Raw genomic sequence first — 12,946 nt, 5'->3', positions numbered from 1 at the left:
TCTTCCTCCAGCCTGTACTGGTGCATGCAATTATTTCTACCCAGGTGCAAGACTCTACACTTGCTTTTGTTAAACCTCATCCGGTTTTCAGCATAGCCACCACCCTTAACTGTGTGTTTTCACCAGCAATGACCGAGAGCCACGCTCATGAAAATCTGCACCAGCAGAGGTGCCCTGCTGTGTTTCATAGCTGCTATGAGTGCATCGTTGCTAGGAAAATAGGAAAATGTTGCCCATCTAGTCCATCTTTCATTGCCCTGAACAGATGGAAGTCAGAAAATGCAAATCTGGCCTACTCATTGAGTGTGGCACGGCAGTCCAGCCATGACAAGCCATTTGCTCCACGGTCCTCCAACTGGTATGGAAGCCTGGCATTATTGTATTGGAAGAGAAAGGTGGTTGTCTTCTCTAACCTGACTTGAAATTTGAGCCTTTATTTTAGTCAGCATCAATGGTTTGTCATGCTTCCAGGAACTCCAGGACTGTCTCCTTCCTATCTCAAACGACATCTGCACAGCTGTACTCACTGACTGCTGCATACTGAACTTCTTTGATGGGGAATTCACATGCTGCCGTTTCACATAACTGCCCTGAGTTTGGCTTGTAGAGCTGACACCATGTCTCACCACCTGTAATGATGGGATGCACAAAACGGTCACCTTCAGCTTTCTTTCTGTCATTTATGTGAGCATTTATTTGACCTTCTTGGCCTTTGTGACATTTCAACATTGTTTCTAGTTCACTGAAGCTGATATTCAGCTCCACACAGGGTTCCCTGCTTGTAATCTGCTAGTTTCCATGGAGAACATGACTGAAACTACTTTGTGGCATGACAGCTGTGCATGGCCATCCAGAATACAGCTCATCTTTCACACTGCTGCTGCTGCCACTGCTGCAATGCATACACCCACTGTGCTCACATACACTGTTTGGTTTCCATCAATGTCCAACAAGGGTTGATGGATGTCCACGGGTGCTACTTTCTCTACATGGAGGAACTCAGTTCTGCTTCATCTGCACTCCCATGTCAGACGCCATTCTGTCAGACTGCCCCTCTGCTGCCATCTGTCACACAGCAACAACATGGAGGAGCATATGGGTAGGAAGGTTCCACCCCTACTGCCTACTAATTTTATAGATATTCACGCCTCTATTCAGAGGCAATGGCTCCAATTAACAAGTAGCTTTCCTAAGTGTATGCATCAGAGTTAAAGAACAGCGATTGATTCCTCCCCTTAGGCAGTAAGTTTCTGAGCTTCCCCACAGTGAAAGCCTTGACAAAACTACCTGCAGCATACACAACTCAGCACAGCCCTATCAGTTCTGACAGGGAGGTGCTCTGTGAATCAAAAGCCTAGTAGACATGAAGCACGACAGGCCTGAATGCAACTGTGGCTACTGCCAGTGTGAGACATAACATCTGCTTTTGTCAAAGTTGTCTTGAGTGCCATAGTTAGGTCATCTACTACAAGGAAGTAAACCCATAAAGTTAAAAGAGCATCATCTGTTACCTTACAGACAGGCAACTTGGTACTTCCTCCTGCATGATTATAGATTCTGAGAATCTGGACAGTTCACTTCTTATGCTTTTAAAGGAATGAAATCGGGTCTGTGGGGCTGCACCAGCAATGCCTGAAACTACTACCAGTAGCCGCTTACATTCGTTTTCTTTTGTATAATTAGCATTCAATGAGCTTGGATACACCAACAACCCAAGCACAAAGCAGGTTCAAATGCACTCCAGGCATGGAAGACGTTACTGGATAATTACTTCTGCCTTCACCTTATGTCTTAAATGTTTTATAAGCTTCTCAGGTGCTAAGTAAAGCTTTACTGCTAAGCAAGTATGGGCCTTCTGAGTTAAAAGAGTAAGTTGTGCGGATAATGCATTTCAACTACTGATAGTCAAACACATCACCCTATACTAAGCAGCTCAACACTTGAGACAGCTACATCAGGTAGTTCACCATTAATTTTAGAATTCTTTCATATTCTTATAATAAACAAACAGAATCCCTGAAATATAGCTTTCCCCTTTATTATTACTACATTCAGGCAATGAATAGTGCAGAGGCAGCCCAGAACTCCAAGTGAAGTTCCAGCTAACATTCTCCTCAACCACACTTCTGAGATCAGTCCTTCCTTGCAACAGACACCTTTGTCACTACAAGATTAAGGACGTCAGACATTCACTCCCAAGTGGATTTAGGCAATCCTGATTGGAGTTTCTTCCACAGACTACTGAGAACAAACTTGAACTTCAAGTGAGACAGGATCTCTTCTTACCTTCCATTCAGATCTACAAGCTATTGCAGCCTCTCACAAAGCCTGGAATTACATTTACTGACCATGGAAGTAAATCAGACAAATATAAAACCACTATATAGCTTTCCGTGAAAGATAAATCCTAGCAAGTCTGCTGCGCTGACAACAAGTACCAGGAAACTGTTGAAATCAATACCTGCTTCAGCCAAAGAGGTGGAAGACGTGGCTGACAGCAGGGTTAATTAAGAAAGAACAGGTGTAGCTGTCACCCTCTTACTCCAAGTCCCCCTTTTGCTTTCTTCTTAGACAAGAGACCAAGAACGTATCCAATAATTGCTAAGAAGGAAGATAAAACAGCCACTCACTAATGATACCTACTATCTTCAAGGATTTCATTGGGCAAATACAACCATATGTAGTAAGTGAAATGCAACTGCTTCACTTTGCCTTGCCAAGTTCCAATAACACCCAGGTTAAGTTATCTGTAGTTGTTTTGTTTCTTTTTTTAAATAAACCAAAGATTTCTGCTACGGAATAATAATAATAATAATAATAATAATAATAATAATAATAATAATAATAATAATAATAATAATAATAATAATAATAATGTATATGTTTTTATGTTACGTTTATAACAAGGCTTTTAAAGAAAATAGTTACAGGTATTCGACTGCATCAGACTTCAAAAGAAAAAAAGATTACACGTACAATACAAAAATACAAAAAATATTTTTTTAGAACATACAAACTCAAAGGTCTACGTGGTCAGAGCTTTCCTAAAATTCAAATAAAAAAAAGAAATACCACTTTAGATGCACTTTCCTTTCTGCGCTTGCAGGTTGAAATTGAGCGTGAAGAAAAGCTTTAGAGAAGGGATGAAAGCAATTAATATATCGAGTTCTACAGTCAGTTCCAGGTTAGAATGAAAGTAGCTGTTGATGCTATCAGGTATTGGAGTCCAGAAAGAACCTTAGGTTTTTTTCAAGCTCTTTTGTTGTTGTTGTAGCTGTTACTTCATCGTTTTTCCTAATTACTGCAAAAGGCAGACAGACAGGAAGAGGATGCCTTTTATTTCTAGTTGATACCACACGTATTAGCACTGCAGAACCATGGGTTTGAAACCCATGCAAGTCACGGGCATCAAGGCATTTTGTTTTACAGGGCAAGACAGGGAAAGTGCATCTTAAGGTTTTTCATACTTAAGCAGTGAGTTATTGATTTTTTGGTGTGGCTTTTATTCCTTCTAGGCATAGTAAAGAAAAAGATTTCAACCAAACGGGAAGCTTAACGTACATTATCTTGTCCTTTTGGTGGTGGCCTTTGTGTACCACTCATTACTGCATTTAATATTAGTCTCTATTTAATTCACAAGGAAATGCTAACAAGCACTACTCAAGGCTAATGACTTAAAGAGGAGCACATTGAAAATACTGATTTAACCTTGTAGTGAATATTCTTTACAGACTGTATCTAATATACAGACAAGGCCCATTTCCTCAGGATGAAAACAGGCCACAGAATGTTACACATCCTACATGAAGTTTTAAACAAAATTAGAGCTAAGTTACCAGAGCCACTCAGAGCAACATAATTCCTAGTTTGCAAAGACTTAACAAAAAGTTAACTGCAAGGGGGGAGGGAGGGGGAAAAGAAATCCAGGTTCTTAATGTTTCCTGTTTAAGTTCTTATTCAAATTAATAGTCCAGTAACACTTCTAGCACAAGACAATGCTCACTCTTTAGCAGTATTCCCAGGAACCAACTGTTTCTCCTGTTAGGAAGAGGGAGCCAGAAATAAGAATGCAAGAGCACTCTATGTTAACCTGATTAAAGAGACAGTAACCTTTTTCCTCCATCTTAATCACTGACAAAAAATAAAAATTAAAAAAAAAAAATCTAAAAAAGGTACCACTCCAATTTCTTTATTATCTGTAACCTTTTGAAACTAATCACATGGAACTACAAAATTAGCAAATGCCTTGAGATCTGTATACAAAACATAAATTACCTCTAATTTCAAACTCAGTTATTAGTGTACCACTCAAAATCTTAAAAAAGTGGCTCCAAAGATAGTCTTACACCATTCTTAAAAAAGGAGACTGTTCCTTTAATGTTACACCCTCCCCTCCCCCCAGACACCCAAATCTCAATCCACGTTGTTTAGTTATTCTCTTGGTCATGGATATTTCCAAGATGAGATTTTATATTTCGCTCCCATAGCTTCTGGTTGTCAGAAAACCCATGCTTTCCTTTATTGAAGGAATTTGGTCCGGCTGAGGTTGGTGTATCCCTGTGAAAAGCAAAACAGCATCAGTTGAGAAACTCACTTTAACGACAGTAATTTGTGCAACGGGGCACTGAAAATATCAATTTCAAGTCCAACACACTGCCAGGAACTACCACGCATTTCTTTATTTCAGTTATGTCAGAGATCCTAACTATTAGCGACTGTTAGTTGGTGAAAAAAACTCATCTGTCTGTGGTACATGATGGGGCAGCAGAGGGAGTGGAAATGGCAGCAACTGCTGCCAGCTGTGAAGAATTTGTGGTACAGGCAAAAAAGTCGAGGATCCAAATCTAATGTTGGAGTAAAAATCCACTGAGCAGCAGTAAACCTGCATTTAGCAGTAAGCCAAGTCAGGGGCCTGACTTAAAAAGCAATCTATATTGATGAACAACTTTAAAACATATATGCTCTAGATCAACCTCTTGCTTAAGCGAAGCCTTCCCTCTATTTAAGATAGACCCTAATGTGCCTCAAAGTGTCATGGTCACCCTTCTTCAAACCACAGTTCACAGCTGACCTACCTTCCAATGTTCTTCATACGCATCTTAGCTTCTGGAGGCATTTCTTCTGGTTCACTCTACAGTGGAAAAAGGAAAAAGGGAGTTCAGAGTGCAGCTGGCCACTGTCTTATGAACATTTCAATGCTATGTTATGAAATGCAGCCTTACAGGAAAGCAACATGATTTAGAAAAACAACACAAAACCAAACAATTCCTCTGATCATCTCTTGCAAGAAGCAATAGTGACATGACAATGAAACACTTAAGAAACCAAAAGGAGCGCAACTTCTCTTTGCCTGCCTTTTAGCAAGCCCAGAGAAAGCAACCAGTAATTCAAATGATGTGTATTTTGTTTTCAGGGAAAAGTCATTGGTATATTTAACAATTTCTTGAACCTGTGGAGTACTACAGAATTGTACATCCTTAAACAGAATATAAGGAGATGCTTATAAGCTGAAAATCCCTGTCACTTACATAGAAAAAAAATAAATGACTTGCTATCTCCTCCTATGTCTGACCTGCACCAATGGGACTTTAAGTTGTGTTAATCACCAGCTTATTACTCACATCTTCATCTTCATTGAAAGCCGCTGCTACAGAAAGGGTTTTTGGAGCAAGGGTTGGAACGGGCTCTTTAGGCTTCTGAAAGAGATCAAATACATGAGTAAAGTAAGTCTACTAACTCAAAAATAAAATAATAATAAAAAGAAAGCAAGCACCCATTGCATTCTCAATAACATGGTAAAACAAAGTCAAACATTTTCACTGAAACTGAAGGGGGCAACAAGGAGGAAAAGTATTTTATTTTGAATCAGAAGAGATGAAGGTTTCTCTCTAATGAAAAGGAAAATGGCTGCTCATCTATGCAAAAAACTCTCTGAAAAGCTGGTTGAACCTTCTCAGATTACAGCTCCCCACAAGTAAATCTCAACTTACTGGCACACTGCAGGGACACACAGCCACTGGCACATAACATGAACAATTAGATCAGAACCCAAATAAGCTGCTGTGTTCTGAATTTTACTACACTACTGTTTTCATTATTCTTTTGGAGTACTGTTATTCGTTAATGCCAGGAAGTTGAACACATTTATTTTCTTGTTTGTTTTTTTTTTCCCATAGATTAACAGCTTTCTGGCTTAGAACAATCTGAACTGTTTTAACCAGGATCACTCACACTATGAAGGCCTGAGCAGTATAAGGGTCCTCTGAAAAAGTAATCTTTAAATTTCTGGTAAATAACCTCCACTATTTCAAGCACATCAAGCTATTGAACTCATGACTGCCACATGTAATCGTGTTACTTCTGATGTCTTCTCTGCAAGACCACAAAGGAAGTGCTGAATTGTCAATAACAGCTTGCTTCAACAGCACTTTTATCTAAACCAATTATATGCAGTGCTCCATCCATCATCACTTTATCGGCTATTATTCTGTATACATTCACATTTTGGAAGCTGATACTGCAGAATAATGAGCCTACAGCTCATCCGATATCCTACAGTATATAAATATTGTGTCATCTTTAAATGTATCGGCTCCAGAAGAATGGGTAGCGTACGAAGAAAAAAGGAAAAAAACTAAACTCAAAGGAAATAGGCTGAGCTACAGCACTGTCAAAAATGCTGTCAATCACCCACTAAACTCAGTGAGCCAGAAATCCTGAGATAAATTTACTGCCACTGGAAATAGCTTCCTACATGAGAAATCTGAGTTTGCTAGTAGCTCCAAAGGCAGATTTGCCTATTTTTCAAAGTCTGATCTGATCTAATTGTGTTTATACCCTGGAACGCTGCCAGCCCATGTCTCCTTCCCATGTGAAAATAACAGACCACTCTTTTCATCTTCTGCAGATCCGCACAATCCTGGCACTGCAGGTACAAGCCTTTCATGATTACAGTCTGAACTTAATCCAGACAAGGATCTATAACCCATCCATCACAGTGGAATGTATAAAGTATAAGGGAAGCACACATGAACCATTTAATACAGGGGGAGCATCTGGCTTCTCCTTGCTTGAACTAGTAGAGGTCTACTTTGTAGTAGGGAGAAGCATCAGGTTCTGATGCTGAGAAGCATAAGGGTTACCTTCACTGTTTATCACAGAGCATAAGAATTCTTAGAGACCTATGTAATTAGGTCTCATCTCTTGCCTATTATTTCTTTCCAAATCAATCCTTCAACAAGGTTACAAAAAATGCAGCAGCAAATGAATCACACTGACCTTGCAAGTAACAAGCTGAGTTACAAAAACAAACTATACTTCCCCATACAAAAACAAGATCTTCACAGCGGAAGACTTACTAGGCCACCTTGGAGAGCACTTGCTTTCATGAAGCTTTAAGCACCCCATGCAATGAAGCTCCCAGCTCTCATTTCAAAGCGACTTGTTGAGAGTCTTTAACGAGTCTGCTCATTTCCCTCAGGAAATCATTCCAGACTATCAAATTTCATTACAAAAATTCTTGTGAGTATTCAGAGATCTACAGTTAATTTCCACCAGGTCTTACGCTTCCTTAGACAACTGACCTGGTATTAATCACCTTGAAGTACTTACATGTGCATGACTAAGTGGCTCTGCAACGCTTTCTTAATCTTCATCCAAGTTACCCCCATTTCATTCAAGACTTGCCTTCTGCAAGGAAGCCTCCCCACAGTACATCCCCTTTTCCTTAAAATTAAAAGCCCTCAGACAACTTACATTTGCTGCTAGTTTGATGGATATTGCAGATGCCTTCTTTGATGTCTGACTGCCTATGGAAAATCCAAACTTGGACATTTTGGCAGGAGCAGGCTTTGTGGTGAAGTCTTCAGCTTCTTCATTAGCCGCCCGTTTCTCTGCGCTGCGACTCGAACTTTCCCCTCCATTACTGGAAGAAACAGTCTTAGTTTTCACAGGTTTTTCTGCCTCTTCTTCAGGTCCTGGTGAAGTCGAAACAACTTACCAAGATGAGCTATTTTTACTGAGCAGACTGATGGGAGCAGCAACCTCAAAAAGCATTATATACTTTGAGTGCAATAGGTTAGGTGCTTTTAGTGACAGCAGCTGTCACCATAGTACATTTAGTGGACAGCAAAACACAAAGAGCAGATGAAATCACAAGCACTCCACTATTAATACACAACTTCTCATGTACGAGCCAAGAAAACAATCTTGAAGCACAATCTATTTATTTAGTATGGAAGTCAAAGTTCACGTAGTAAATTAAGTGCAGATGACTAAATCTCTTTAGGGTTTAAGTTGTAATAGATAAAGTTTCACAACTAGAATCCCAGTTCCAAACCTAGAGCAGGTTATCTAAGTTAAAATTAATTCTACTGAACTTTTATTATATGTCCATGTCTCTTGGCCTGTCTGGCACAACTCTAAGACCAGGGAAGTGACTACAGTGAGGCCGGTTGTCTCAGTCATGTTTCAAGTCACTGCTTGTCCGCATCTCATCTGCAATAAATTTGCCAAGCTCTGCTTGAGGAAGGAATTAGCACTGAAAAAACATATATATATAGATAGATAGATTTCATCTTTTCTATTCTTGCATAAAATCACAGAAGAACGCAGTAGTTGAACAGTGGTCCACAGAAGAAGAATGACTTGAATCACATTTTCATTTTCTATAGACGCGGCTGCCTCAGCTACGCCAAGGGACAAAGGTGCCCTTGGAACACTCATAGTGAACATAGCGAACACTTCAGCAAAAATACATTTCTCTGCTGCTGCAATGAGCAAATCACTGCAGCAGCAGATGGGAGGGTAAAAAAAAAACAACAAAACACCAAACATGCACTTGAGAAAGGACAGGCAAGTGCTCATACTATCAGCCTAAGAAAAACTAGCAATGGTTTCTCATTGTATCGAGTTGAGAAAAAGACTGTCCACAATCAGCAAACTCAGCCTGTGAGGGAAGAAAAGTTCTTGGTATTGCTCTCTAGCAATAAAAAGCAGGTCAATAAAGCAGAGCAATGGGGGAGAAGCTAGTCTGAACTTGGGGGTCACAAGAGCGTAGCTCTGAGATAAAAAAAGAAAGAAAAAAGCAAAGAGTGTCAGGAGGAAGGAAAATTAAGGACATGAGGAAACCTTGAAGAGAAAAATGAAATAGGTATGCTCCAGTTTGGCAGGTATGTTGGGTCGGGTTGTGGTAGTGGTAGTTATTTGTTTTAATTGCCTTAATTTTCACAGTTGCTCAATATTGACATCTTTCAAGCATCCATTCAGTACAATTATTACCTATCCACCACCTCGATATTGCTGTTTCCTAAATCACAAGCCTTGTCTCAGTGTATAGACTTTCAACCCTAATGTGCCAGTTGTCAAGACAGTGAGAGACAATGAAGACAAAAGAGAAACAGGCACCATTTTCAATAGCGACCTTGGGTTCTGGTGGCTGTCTTAGCACAGCTTTTCAACAGCACTCTCCAGCGCTATGAGAAGCTGTTTACAGCTTGTCCATGAAACAGCATGAATAGAATATTCAATTACTAGTCTAATGTAGGTACATCGTAGCTTGTAAGGTGATGTGAGGGCAGGGAGCAAAAAGCTCTGGGATGGCTGATCTAGAAGCCTGCCTCTAAGACAACCACAATTGCCCAGACCTCAGGTCACACTGGACCATTCCAGGCTCCTAAGCTCATGCTGTCTTGAAGCTAAATCAAATTATGCTACAGCTTACTAATTTGACTGCAATTTCTAGAACATTATTAAGCAAAACACGAAGCCTGAGACCATCTAGAGTTGGCTGTACCAACTCCCACACACATTTTCTCACCCTTCTCCAGGGAATGTTAAATAGCCTCCCTCTCAAAAATCAGATCCTCCTGCCATTGCTTCAGGCAGGCTCTACTTAGGACAAACTGCAGAATGCTGGAAGAAATGGTTTCCTTACAAAAACTTGCTCCATGAAGTTCATGGCTCAACCATGAACCGTTGTACTCTTCTATTTCCAGAGGAAACAGAAACGAAGATGTAGATCATTCCTTAAACAGGTCTCTGTTATTTCCTCAGCCAATGCAGACATATTTTTAAAATGGTTTTTGCTATTTCCTAGAGATTTCTCGATGGTCCTGTTTCACCTTCCACAAGCACCATTGCTATTCAGAAATCTACTCTGAGCAGTGCTTTGTTCATGGGTCACAGGAGCAATACTCTCCCTGATGACAGCAACAGGATCCAAGGGATCAGTGTAGAGCTGTGTCAGGGGAGAGGCAGCTGGGGGTTAGGGACAGGTTCTGCACCAGAGGGCAGCGCTCTCAGACACAGGCTTTGAATTTTGGTTGATGCTGTGTGGAACTGTGTCCAGGTTTGGAGCCCTCGGTACAAAAAAGACATGGAGATTTTGGAAAGAGTCCAGAGGAGGGCCACGAAGATGATGCTGGAGCACCTCCCCTATGAAGACAGGCTGAGGGAGTTGGGTTTGTTCAGCCTAGAGAAGAGAAAGTTGCGGGGTGACCTCATTGCAGCCTTTCAGTACCTGAAGGGAACTTACTCTCAGGAGGGGAGTAAACTCTTCAAAGGGGTGACAATAGCAGGACACAGGGAAATGGTTTTAAGTTAAAAGAGGGAAGATTTAGGTTGGATGTTCAGGGGGAAGTTCTATCACTATTTGAGAGTGGTTAGGCCCTTGACACACGCTGCCCAGGAGGTTGTGAGATGCCCCGTCCTTGGAGGTGTTCTAAGGCCAGGTTTGGAACGGGGCCCTGGGCAACCTGATGTTTGGTGGCCCTGCCAGGCAGGGGGGTTGGAACTACATGATCCTTGAGGTCCCTTCCAACCCGGGTCATTCTGTGATTCTGTGGAACCAGGAGTTGGACCTGATGATCCTTGTGAGCCCTTTCCATCTCAGGATACTCTATAATTCTACAATAAGAAGCCACGCTGCTTCACATGGGAGTCTCCCTCACAAGCATCAACAAGCTGTGTGTACACATGGACATCTTTCACCATCTCGGTACTAGAAGTGACAAGCAAAACAAGGCTGGGTGCAGAGCATCTTACGATACCTCACCCCAGGAGTGGGACCGAATGTCAACTATGTTAAGTCTGAGGTAAAATACATTGATTTTGGCAAAAACCAAAAGGCTCTAAATCGCTTTAAAATGTCACTTCCATTAGGGCCAATGTAGCATAATTCATTAAGATCACATTCCAGCACACCTGAAAAGTAGGTGGTACTGTATGGATATCAGACACAGTAATACTGGCCAGTTATAATACTGCACATAGAAAGGGAGAAATTAAATATATATGCATAAAAAGCAGAACATGAAAGAGTCCGGGAACCACCATTCATACTTTGGTGATTAGGCCTAATATTCATTCTTAGTGCTCCTTATTTGGTTTACAAGGCAAATTAAATCTCCCAATGGATCAAATAAGGGCCCTCTGTTTCTAGTGATATTAATTCAAAACCAGGGAAGGAAAGCTTTAGCAAGTCACTGTTTTCTCAATTTCAAGTCATAGAAAAAAGAAATCAGGCAAGAAGGAAAGACATATGATTAAAAAAACCACAAGTGATAAGTAGTACATCTGTCTCTGAGGAGACAGGAGAATCTAAATAATATAAAACTAAATAAAAAACTTGTAGGCTGCTGCCAGGCAAAAAAACGACAACCAAAAAATACCTTGTGATCCTTAAGATGGCACACAGGGGATAGTCACTGTATCACTACTCCCCAGGTGCTACAGTTGTTAAAGCCAACGTTGAGGCGTTTCAATGACAACCGTGAAATCTCACTCAACACACGGCACAATTATTCCGTGTATTTTTCATTAAAACAAAATCAAGAAATAAGATAACGCTGCCAAAGCGAATTCGCCGGCTACAAGCGCTGCCATGAGGCCGAGGCGGCCCCACAAGCCGCACCCAGCCCAAGGCCTCCCCTCCCGCTCAGCCCCTCATGCCCAGGCCGCCCCTCTCCCCACGGCCGGGCACACAGCGCAGCGCGGCCCAACCCACGCCGACCCACCCGGCCGGGGGCGGCACACCCAGCGCCCCCCACCCCCGGGGAACACCCCCGTTCCCAGCTCGTCCCACGGCCCCGCGGCGAGAGGCGCTGCACGTTCACCTCCTGCGGGCGGCGGCCGCCTCGCCTTCTCCCCCTCCGCTCTGCCGTCCGCCATTTTCCCCCGCCTCCACCTCCCGCGCTGCGCATGCGCGCCGCGATGCCGCGGCCCCAGCGCCTCCCGATCCTCCCACGGCCCTCCCTCCTGCTAACGTCACTGCCGCTTCCTCAAGGGAAAAAAATCAGAGCGCCCCGTTGTTGGGTTTCCCGGACACAAACCACTACGTGCTATCGGTAATTTGAAGCAGCAAGGTTGGCAACTGATGAAATCGAGAGGCTTTAACTGCGTGTGAAGGAATCCAGATGTTTCTCGCAGTCATCAGTCACCCACTGACCCTGCAGTCAGGAGTGTAAAGTGTTTTTTTTATCAGGCTCCAGAAACTTTTCAGATATTCCACCCTAACTTTGGCTTCCTTTGTCCCAGAACAGTCAAAAACAAACCATGTAACTCCCACAACTCCCCAAACTCACATTAAAATAGTAGAGAAGCATTAGCACAGGCTGCCCAGGGAGCTGGTAGAGTCACTATCCTTGGAAGTATCTAAGAACTGTGTGGATGTGGCACTGAGGAACCTGGAAAATCAGCCCTATAAGGAGAGGCTGAGGGAGCTGGGACTGTTTAGTTTGGGGAAAAGGAGGCTGAGAGGAGACTTTATCACTCTCTTCCAGTACCTGAAAGGTGCTTACAGTGAGAGCAGAGCAAGTCTCTTCTCACTGGTGACAAGTGACAGGACAAGGGGTAACGGCCTCAAGTTGCACCAAGGTAATTTAGTTTGTACGTTAGGAAACACTTATTTACAGGAAGGGAAGCTAAACACTGGAATAGGCTCCCCACG

The 12,946-nt window shown here is 42.1% G+C and overlaps 1 protein-coding gene across 2 annotated transcripts; it reads right to left on the bottom strand.

Annotated features, from left to right (window-relative positions):
* Nucleotides 1–2,863: 2,863 nt before the first annotated feature.
* On the bottom strand, nt 2,864–12,241 carry PCNP (PEST proteolytic signal containing nuclear protein). 2 transcript variants are annotated; one of them, XM_015877220.1, is made up of 5 exons: nt 12,114–12,241; nt 7,756–7,976; nt 5,622–5,696; nt 5,076–5,131; nt 2,864–4,557 (listed from the first exon to the last, which is right to left on the bottom strand). In XM_015877220.1, exons 1-5 carry the CDS (start codon nt 12,166–12,168, stop codon nt 4,428–4,430), a joined length of 537 nt encoding a protein of 178 aa, XP_015732706.1. In that variant the 5' UTR covers nt 12,169–12,241; the 3' UTR covers nt 2,864–4,427. The 2 variants fall into 2 exon arrangements, with proteins under 2 accessions (XP_015732706.1, XP_015732715.1); XM_015877229.2 differs by lacking the exon at nt 12,114–12,241 and adding an exon at nt 8,000–8,539 and having other exon boundaries at nt 7,756–7,924.
* Between the last annotated feature and the right edge of the window lie 705 nt (nt 12,242–12,946).

This window comes from Coturnix japonica, chromosome 1 (genome assembly GCF_001577835.2).
Source record: "Coturnix japonica isolate 7356 chromosome 1, Coturnix japonica 2.1, whole genome shotgun sequence".
NCBI classification, from domain to species: Eukaryota; Metazoa; Chordata; class Aves; order Galliformes; family Phasianidae; genus Coturnix; species Coturnix japonica.
Note: the sequence above shows the minus strand (reverse complement) of the source record. Positions and strands in the feature narration are given on the sequence as shown.